Genomic DNA, 11,051 nt, shown 5'->3' on the forward strand with positions numbered 1-11,051 from the left:
TAAAAATAACTATGGTACGTGATGAGTGAGGATAATGAGTAACAAAGCTTCATCAATAAATAACTATATCAAGGAATAAGGTGAAAGAAGAATACAAAGATGTGCCAAAGCTGTACTTTTTCCCCATAATTTACCAAAAAGTTAATACAAAATCTCTCATATTCGATTATTCCTTGCAGTAAATATAATCTATTTTGTTTTTATTTTTTTATTTACGTTTTGCACACCCCACCCAAGTCTGATACTTGTAAATCATTTGTACCAAAAAAAAAAAAAAAAACAACCACTCTTTAGCAAAGATGGATTGGTGCACAATCCAACGGAAAATGACCAAACAATCATTAAGATAATCAGTTTTTAACATAATACATCTAAAGATGTAAGTCTTGACTCATCTCATTTCATTTTTCATTGAAAATTGACATTTGCCCCATTGGAAAAAATAAAAATAAAAATAAAAATCTCATGTCTCCAAAGCTCTTTTCTTTCTCCCTTCTTTAAAATTGGGGTTTTGAAAAAAATAAAAAATAAATTCGGACCACGGGAATGTCTGGCATATTTTTCATTTTAACGTAGCTTTTTAAGATGGATCACCCTGAAGATGTTGAAGTTTTACTTTCAAGCCCTCATAAATATGTTGATGACATGGGTCATGATTTCACAAGCTACTCTCATGGGTTTAAGACATTGTTCCTCCTCTCTCATATTCAAGCCCTCAATTATACGCAAAGAATCGAAGGCTTACTAAGCAAACATGGCAATTTGGATGAAGCACTACAGACAACAAAACCGAACACCAAGTGCGAGAATAAAAAAACCAAGGATTTTCCACGTCAAAGAATACTTGGATATAAAGGATCAAACTTCATCTAAATACCATATCATTCTGAAGGATCATACAGAAACCAACCATTTTACATATAGTTAACTGAACCAAGTAAAATGCACATCCCAACAATTCTTATTTTTCCATCGACCAAAACCTCCCAAGATAGTTCATAGTTTATTGCTTGCTTCTCTTCTGCTGGCTGTTGCTGCTCGGGGCTTAGAAGTTTGGACCAGCTGCAAGGATCTCCTCTGTCAGCTTGTTGTCCTTGCCAATCTTGTAGCTGGTGAATGTTTCAAAGTTCTTCTTGAACAGACCAGCCAGCTTCAACAGTGTATCATTATAAGCCTTCTTGTCTGACCACTGCAACCCAAAATCACATGCATTGGGTTAATGAAAATAGCAATCACATGAAGATAGAATTGTTGCCAAATGTATCAAGTAGAAGGCAAACTTACAGTGTTCACCGGGTCCAAGATTTCAGAAGGCACACCCTCAATCTCGGTAGGGATCTCAAGCCCAAACACTGAAGTCTTCTTGAAATTTGCCTTGAGGAGGCTGCCAGAGTGTATGGCGTCTATGATTTTTCGTGTGTATGGCAACTTGATTCGACTCCCTGAACCATACCTGCAATGAGGAAAATATCAGCACCTTTTTTTTAAAAAAGTAATAACTAGTGTAATTAACTTCAATGAGTTCGATAGACAATAATCTTCAATTCATACCTTCCACCTGACCAGCCAGTGTTGACAAGCCATCCTGTGGCACCATGCTTCTGCATCTTCTCAGCCAGCATGGCCGCATATTTGGTAGGGTGCAACATAATAAATGCTGCACCAAAGCAAGCCGAGAATGTTGCCTGTGGCTCCTTCACACCCTCTTCAGTACCAGCTACCTAAAATTTTCATCAAAAAAAGGTTCAGTAAGATAAATTAGTAGCCAACTTAATTTGTTTGCAAACCATTATCGCATGTTCCTTTCCTAAACAGAGCAGAAGTGCATGTTCCTTTTATAACCAGAGCATGAATGTAACTTAGCTCCAAATGTTAATTGGAATCCCAGCTATTACCAAAATTACCAGTAACCTAGCTCCTAATGTTAATCGGAATCACAGTATTTTATAAAATTACCAGAGCAGTATAACCACTGATGAAATGGTACATAGTCTGTGCCAAGTTCAGCTTGCTCACTGGTGGGAGCACACCAAACGCGTCACATGCCAGAAGTATGACATTCTTTGGATGAGGACCAACGCATGGTATCTTTGCATTGGGGATGTACTCAATAGGGTAGGACGCTCGCGTGTTCTCTGTTTTAACAAGAATAGCATCTCATGAAAAGTTGAATAATTTAATTAGTCATACATAAGCATATTGGTATATGATGTTCAGACTTTCATCCCTTAAAATTATCCATTTCAGCCATTCACCGGCTTTACAAAGTCAGCTTCCCATTCTTTGTCAACTTTCAGCAGTGATGGTACTCATCATATTCAAATCATAAGTTCTTTGGGTTTGCTTCCAAAATTTTTCCATTCTTTGGACAATGATAGTAAAACATTCGTCATATCCAACTAAATTGAATAAAGGAAAGTTTACCTGTAACAGATTTGTCAGTATAGTCGACCTCTCTGGTGTGCTCATCAAACACAACATTTTCCAGCACTGCCATTGACATTGAATTTAATTATTTTAATGATGATATGGATAACAAAGAAATATTTGAAGATAAGAGTAAAACTAGGATCCTTTCGTATATCTTTAACTTCGCTATTACCAGTCCCAAATTTAATGGCATTCCAGATATCAGGTTCCTTCTCCCTTGAGAGGTCAACGCACTTGGCATAGCAACCGCCTTCAATATTTGACACACCATTGTCACTCCAACAGTGTTCGTCATCTCCAATCAAATACCTATTGTGATCCGTAGACAGAGTTGTCTTTCCAGTGCCTAAAATAAAGACATTTGAAAATAAAGCCAATGAGTGACCGAGGGAGAGAGTATAAAAATGGCACATGCCAAATCATTTTTTCTTTTTCTTTTTTTGAGCGCACATGCCAAATCTTGTTTCATGATAGTTATAACAATAAGGGCTCAAGGGCGGCAAGATAGAGTAAGAAGGCACATATCATATTGCAGCGTTTTGAGCCACATCATGCCCTGCTCCGATGATACTATACCTGACAGACCAAAGAAGAGGGCAACATCTCCATCTTTTCCAATATTGCAGCCAGAATGTAAGGAGAGGATTTGACGCTTAGGCATGAGATAATGCATAACACTGAACAGACCCTTCTTCATTTCCCCGGCGTACTGGGTGCCGAGGATGACCATTTCCCTCCTAGCAAGATTAAGATCTATGCTAGTAGAGGATGTCATGTAGTGCGTGTAACGATTACATGGGAACTGCCCAGCATTGTATATAGTGAAGTCCGGAGTACCGAAATTCTCCAGCTCTTCAGGAGTGGGTCGGATACACCTGCCACCCACCCAGTTATCCAATTGTACACTAAGCTAATAGACCATTACATTTCTCATCGAGTTTCCTCCATGGAATTCTAGCCAGGGATGATAATTACTCAATATAGGATAAATTTTGCATAGTGTCAACGTTAAAGGAGACTTATCTGGCAGGCTTAGACCTCTGTGGAAGAGACAACAGAGAAACAAAGTGTATTGTAAATTGATTAATCATTCATAATTTATACTTACATGTTGTGCATGAACAAGGAATGGTATGCCCTGGCAGAGACAATCCGGACTTTAATTGTATTCTCTGGGTCCCAGTTCAAGAACTGGTCATTCACAAAGACCTGAAAATAATGAGTTTAAGCCCATTGTCAATTTACCATCAACCTCTATGCTTGATATGATGATTAAAGAATATATTAATCTGTCTTCTCCATCATATTTCACCATTAATTCCCATTACTTTAATGCATACTCCCCATGTGCTCACATAATCAAAAGAGGACAAGAATACCTACAGATAAGCAAGGGATGCTAGTACTTAATAGCTGAATGCCTAATGGATAAATTCATCGAATTATTAATTATAGGCATCAATATTTTCTTCATAATTATCTGGGCTACAGTTGCTGAATCGGTGAGGTTGAATAAGACATATCTATAATTAAATAAAATCCTGTTTAAAAAAATAAAAATAAAATAAAAGATACCAATACAACACGGACAAGCAAGTTAGTTTTTTTCTTTACGTACAAAAAAAGGACACGGTTGTTTCTTAAGTCTTTAAGAGGACCAGAGGCCGTTTGGTCAACTGGAAAAAAAAACACAAAAACAAAGTAGATACCAGCACTGATATCACCCTGTCCAAAAGGGGAAGGATTCAAAGATCACAACTTTCTTTCATGTTCCTCTTTTGGACCCATTTTAAAAGGTGATTCTTTTCTTAATCAAAACTCGTTACATAAATCAAAACTGCTTTGGCAAAGTAAATAAAAGGCTGTAGAAGATAACCTTGTCCAAAGAGTTCAAGTAATCAACAGCTCTTTCTCTGTTGACCAAGAACGTATGCTCGTCCATTTCAATGTTAGGTGAACCCCTATTCACAGACAGCATAATCAAAAGATTGTGGATGTTAACAAAAGAGATCAACTTAAGGTAGAAGATAGATGAAATTGCCGACAAAAGAGATTAAAAAAAGAGAACAAAAAAAAAGGACTATCAAAGGGGTAAACTTACTTTCCCCACCAAAGCTCATCCTCAGTAGTCTCATCCCTGACAACGCGCTTATCTCTGGGAGCTCGGCCGGTCTTGGCTCCAGAAAGGGTTGCCAAGGCACCAGTAGCTGTGATGAACGACCCTTTCTCATACTTTATAGCCTGCTCGTATAGCTCTGCACCAAATCCCAAGTCCCAAAAGCTAACAAGTTAATTTGTCATTATCCTTAACTATTTCATTTTAAAAACGCGGCGTCTGTCTGTTAGTAACAAACGTTTATTGCCAACTATATTAATTAAGATTTTCATAAATACAAATCCTTTTGTTTGTCGTATTTATAATGATTTTTTCGTATTAATTATTCACATAATGATAATTAGTTAATAAAGAAGAACAGAACATGTACCTGCTGGAGAGAGATTGTAGAGGACATGTGTGAACTTCAAGGCACTGTCACTAACGTTGAATGCCGGCGTAAAATGGTGGTGCGACACGTGCTTCGGGGTCTCAGACTTCCGTGCGGGGTCTCCTTTCACTAGGTTCGGTCCGGTTTCTCTTGTCAGCGACGCCAAAGATGCACTGTTTCAACACAGCACGAAAACAACCTCAGATTATTTTAAATAATAATAATAATAACCAAAGCAATTTCTTCGCCGGGAAATTTCCCGGAAACAATTTCGTTAATTATCATTGGGCCTCGTGGCTGGCCCCACTGAAGGGTATTGAAGTCTTTCCAACTTTAATAAATAATTTCATCGGATTCTCGGGAATCCAGCAAATGATTTAAAGGCCGAAATTATTCTGCATCTGCTAACGTGTCGTTACCAAAGATGGCACATCACCGAATATTTACGCCGGTCCCAGTCGTCCATCACCAACTCCCATCATATGTCTACGCCGTCTGATCATACTACTTTTTAGAGTCAAAAGAAAAGAAAAGCTTGGGTCCGCTTATTTACTGGGTCCCCCATACTTCAGACGCCAAAGCTCTTTTTTTTTTTTTAATTTTTTATTTTGCTTTTAAATATTGCTTTAACGCTTAATTAGTGATGTAATACTGTGCGTCGGTGTGTCTATATAACCTGATGGACTGGAGTTGTTGTTTGTGAAGCTCTTCCTCGGAGATGGTGGCGAACGAACCCTGAGTCCCTTTGATAGGTGTGGTGGGTGCGGACTTCTTCTTCTGGAGCGAGTGCAGCTCGTCGATGGTCTGAGCCTTAACGGGAGGTGTACTGTCATCGTGGCAGATCCCGTTGGTCTTCTTGTTCGTCTGGATCTTAGCCAGGCCGTTCCGTGCCGTCCCGGTCCCTGCAATCCTGGTAGTGGTCGTCCCGAAGCTGAACTCTCCGTTCACGTTTCCGTTTCCTGCCATCTCTCTCCTCTGCACACAAATAACTTTTATTATCAAAACCAAAAAAAAACATAACATTTCAGCACAATATTAATTACGTCATGGTTCCTATACGTTCAACTGAGGTCTGAAAAAATGATCTATAGCTAGGATTCATCTGATCAGATAAGTATAAAGCTAAAAGTTTTTCCAAGAAAAAAACTTGGATTTTTATTCCAGATAGTCTTGTCTTTTTTCAGGTCTGGCAAATCTGGTTTGAAGGTAACTGTGTTACATGGTTGAAAATCAAAAGTACGATCTAGAAGATCATTCAGACAACAGCCATGCAAAACAGAGCAAACTTTTCAAGTTATCATCCTAGAGAAGATAATAACGAACAGAGAGAGAGAGAGAGTAGAAAAGAGCTAAGAGATCATAAAACTACAAGCGAGAGAGAAAAGAGAGAGAGTTCGAACCAGAGATTGCGAGCTCGAAACGAAAATGAGGAAGGAAAAAGCGAAAAGGCTAAAGGAAAATGAAATGTAAAGGGAGGGTTGTGACCATGAAAGTTGCAATATCGGTTCGAGGAAACAGACGAGAAGAGGTGATGGAAAAATGGCGAGGGAGCGCTTCCTTTTAAAGCTTCATTGGACCGACTTAACCAGGGTTTCAACCCAAGTGGTTTGGTAACCATAGTTAAATCCTATCTTCCTCTGTGGTCAAGCTCGAAAAAGAGAAAAATTCCAAAACCCATTAAACGAGAAGCTGAACTCGGATATAGCTTACGAATCTGGTGCACCTCGTGCCCACCGTAGCTACGTGCTCTTTCCTTTTCTCTACATTTTTAAAACGCAAAATGTAAGAAAAAAAAAAAAACTTATTTTTGTACATAAAATTTTATGTATTTTTCATTTAAATAAAAATTTTACATTTTTAAAAGAGTATTTTTCTTAGTCTATGTGTAAGTCACGTGCCAAAATTTAGGATAAAAGATCAATATTATTCATTCCAGAAATTAACTTAAAACGGTAAAGTAATAAAACTAAAAATTTAAAAATGTATGAAAATTATTAGATTGTTTTTTAGGATTTTACATTTATAGGAAAAAAAAAACGCACGCACACTTACGTTCATTGGTCAGACTATATATAGTGTTCCTATCCTCATCCGATTTTCTCTGAAATGCATGCATGCATGTACAGCTAGATGCAAACGGTGAGCAACGTAGCCCCCACGCGTATGCACCAAAAATGTAAAATGCCCCTCCCTTCTCCATTTGTTACATTCAATTGAATTTAATTCCATTTTTAGTTCCGGAAATTTCCCTCTGTCGCTGAGCAGTGAGTGCTGCCTTTTTATTCTCTAGTTTGATTTTACACGAAGCTCATCGGCGTCTGTTCGCCGCGAACCATCGAAGTTAAATGGGTAGGGCCAGCTCAATTTTATTTGGTTACATGATCGATCATCAGCCGTCCATCACTCTGGGCGGCCAAAATCTGCTGTAACTTCACAGCACGACTGAATGCAGCAATAGACGCAAATGTAGAGCACTAGCATTATTTTCAAAATTTAATAATTTTAACTTTAAAATTCTATTATTAGATTTATGCTCAAATTTTTTGAGTCACAATATATTTAAGTTGAAAAATAATAATTTAAATATTAAATTAAATTTATAATTAATATATAATTAATATAATTATAAAATATTAAAATATTAAAAATATTATTATTAATAAAATAATATTATATTATTATTTTTATGAATCCAATAACTAATCCAATGTGAGGTTATGGATAAAGAGGTTTTAGATTTATGAAAAATATGTACTTTTCATTAAATTTTGAAGATGAAAATAATAAATCTAATGCTAATGCTCTTAATTATGAACAAGTTTTAAAAAGTGGACTAAAAAATTAAAAAAAAAATTATATCTTTTATAGTGGTATCAATTTTTTTTTTTTATAAAAAGCTTGTATATTTTAAATTTATATATATCATTATTATCTAACAAATGTGGCAAATTTAAATTTCTACGTACTTTTTTTTTTGAATAAAAAAGCATAAACATATATATAATATATTATAACGTAAATAAAAAGAGTATTGATAAGATCATGTAAAATGTATATTATTTTTTTTTTATAAAGGACACGTCTTGTGTATTGACCAAACATTATACTTAGGTACTATTTGCTTAATAAAATACTACTTATTATCTTTGCACCATATATTACATTTAATTTTTTATTTTTTATTTTTACTAAATATGTTATGTATAGATGATAAATAAAATAATTCAATTAATTTAAAAAAATAAAAATAAAAATAAACGTGGTGTGTAAAGTTGATGATATATATAGTCAGATCTAAATTCTTTGTGCGATGCCTCGATTGAGATTCACACGTCGTGTTTTTATTTTTATATAACCTCTCGTGTTATTATAAATTTTGAATCAATCTCCTTCATTAGAAATTTCAATATCCATCCAAGTTCATACAAAACACGTGGGATTTTGTAAGAATGCCACGTGCTAATCTCTGTTCTAGCCACTCGGTGGTTAGAATAGTGACTAGTGAGCACTATATATAGAGTGGTCGAATCTAGCCATCCAACAAGAAGGTTTAGCTTAGGCTATCACCTGGTGGTCCACACGGAGAAGGAAAACCATCTCTCCCCGCCATCTATTTTATGTTCTTTTTTTTAAATGAAATTATTATATTTTTATCAGTATTTTTATTTATTTATAATAATAAAATAAATTATTTATATAAGAATATATATATTGTCCACTCGGTAAGAAAAGAGGTAGAGGCTAATAACCATTGAAAACGAATCATCGAATCGATCGTTGCTATCTTGTTGGTGAACCACAAAAATTGTACTTCCTATGCTATAAAATTATTTTTTTTCGAAAAAATGTAATTGTAATCGATTATGCATATTAATATGTGCACTCATTCAATATAATTGATCAGAAAATAGATTTTATTGAAAACTGTATAAATTTAAATTTAAATTTAAAATATAAAGGCAACAGTATTAATACGTAGATTGATACGCAAATTTACTTGTACATAACAGAACTCTTTTTTCTCTCTATGCTACGCATTATGCATGTTTGAGTAACTCACATGATGCATTTGTCCAAAAGAAAGACAGATTTTATAAAGTTGATTATTTAGGTTACTCATATAATATAAAGAATAAAAGAAGGAAATAGACATAGCCCCCACAATTATTACAAAATTTGTAATTACCTTGTCATAATTACCTACATAAATACTAAAAAATTGCAAATGTTAAGAATTTGAAAAAAGAAATCCTTACTTACAAACATTTTAGGAAATTTAAGATTTTTGAAGGAAAAATTAATCGCATTGAAATGTTTTCGTTTATTTTCGCAGATAAAATGAGAAGAGTTGAAATTAAAATTAAAAGTTGAATAAAACATTATTAGAAGAGTCGGAATACTCTATTGCCCAAGGTAGCCCACTCAATCTGACTGCTAGGCCATTAAACATTTCTTTTTTTTTCAATTTTTTAATTCACATTTTTTTCTCATTTTAAAATATTTAAAAAATATCAATATACAAATAATCACTTCCTTAATTATTAAGTAAAAAAAAATTAAAATATACGAGGTGTAAAAATGAGAGGACAAAGTAGCAATTTGTTGTTAGAATATATTTTTTTAATATTATTTTTGTTTTGAGATTTGAAAAGGTTGAATTTTTTATTTTATTTTGTGTGTAAATTTAAAAAAATTGTAATAATTAGATGAAATAAGTTAGAATAAGTTATTAAAACAAACAATGGCTTACTAGTTTAGGCAATGCGGTTCCCAAAAGGCAATTCCAGATGTGTAGATGTAAGGTTATGTTTGAATGTGAATATGACCTTAATCTATTTTAAAATAATTATTAATAGAATCTATTACTATTTTAATTTTTTATAAAAAATTTAAATTCATCTCAACATATTTTATACATTTAAATATATATCTTAACTTATTTATATTTGGAAATACCTTAAAGCCGGTCGGGTGTTAGTTTTCTTTTCACACCCACAATAAAAAACAAGCATGTAGTAGACTTATAGAAATTAAAGTGGGGCATGCATCTAGGTAAACCCCCTCTCTCTTTTCCTTATTTCCTCCTCCCCACATAGCCCTTCTTCTCTCCCGAATTAAAAAGTTTACATGGAAATTGAAATTGACGTCGGTTTTAGGGCAGGATTGGGATATATGAAGAATAAGGTTTTAGGACAGTACTTTTCTTAACATCTAAACATAAATTTAAATGCATTGAAATCAGATAGAAATACAGACAATCCCCTCACAAATCTCTTGTCGATGGCCACAACTCTCTTTGTCCTTGAGGAGAGCAACAATCAAATGAGAGAGAGAGAAAACGCAGCAAGATTATTGGTTGTAGGTCATGATTTTGGGCCGAAATGAATTTTTAGAGAGAGAAAGAGAGCGACGGAGGGAGAAAAAGAGAGATGGGAAAAGATAGAAAAAAAAAAAAATTACTTGTGTGATTTAGGTTATCTAAAGTTGTATTTCCTATGCGGCAATTTGTGATTTGTTGGTATAAAATATAATTATACACCCAACCGGCCTTACACTCTTTATATTTAAATATACCTGAATAAGATTCCTAAAATATTATTAGTGGGAAATAAAACCACCTAACATCGTAAGAATAAAAAATTCTAAGGTAGAACTCTTCAGGCTTACAGGACACGAGCCCGACCCGTCGTTTTCTTATTCTTTGTCGACGCGTCATTATTGATGGCATTCACATTTCACATCGTTACGTCCACGTCAGCCGCTTATCGTTCGATCAACGAATCAAGTACCGCCGGAAAAAGAAACGCCACGTCATTTGTCTTCGCTTGAAACTATCCGAGGTTTAAGCATTTCAACTGCACATCCCGAGAAATTCCGGCTATATGACATCATGAGAAAAAGAATAATAATATCTCTATAATATATTTCATAATATATTTTATAATATATGTTGTAAAATAAAAATATTTTTAATAAAATAATATTATTTTTACAAATTAATTTGCATAAAAAATTTAAAAATATTATTATATAAAATATTGTGAAAAGTGATATATACTTATAATTTTTAAAAAAAAAACCTTTTAAGCTCGATACCAAAATATATAAATCCATTTTATCTCATTTAATTATTAT

The 11,051-nt window shown here is 34.2% G+C and overlaps 1 protein-coding gene across 1 annotated transcript; it reads right to left on the reverse strand.

The window, feature by feature from the left end:
* Window positions 1-824: 824 nt before the first annotated feature.
* On the reverse strand, window positions 825-6,443 carry LOC108985360 (phosphoenolpyruvate carboxykinase (ATP)-like). Its single transcript, XM_018957638.2, has 13 exons — window positions 6,317-6,443; window positions 5,593-5,891; window positions 4,917-5,089; window positions 4,532-4,685; window positions 4,307-4,391; window positions 3,539-3,639; window positions 3,007-3,305; window positions 2,603-2,776; window positions 2,425-2,490; window positions 1,957-2,135; window positions 1,552-1,721; window positions 1,285-1,453; window positions 825-1,189 (listed from the first exon to the last, which is right to left on the reverse strand). Exons 2-13 carry the CDS (start codon window positions 5,880-5,882, stop codon window positions 1,046-1,048), a joined length of 2,004 nt encoding a protein of 667 aa, XP_018813183.1. The 5' UTR covers window positions 5,883-5,891; window positions 6,317-6,443; the 3' UTR covers window positions 825-1,045.
* Between the last annotated feature and the right edge of the window lie 4,608 nt (window positions 6,444-11,051).

Source organism: Juglans regia, chromosome 11, assembly GCF_001411555.2.
Source record: "Juglans regia cultivar Chandler chromosome 11, Walnut 2.0, whole genome shotgun sequence".
NCBI lineage: Eukaryota > Viridiplantae > Streptophyta > Magnoliopsida > Fagales > Juglandaceae > Juglans > Juglans regia.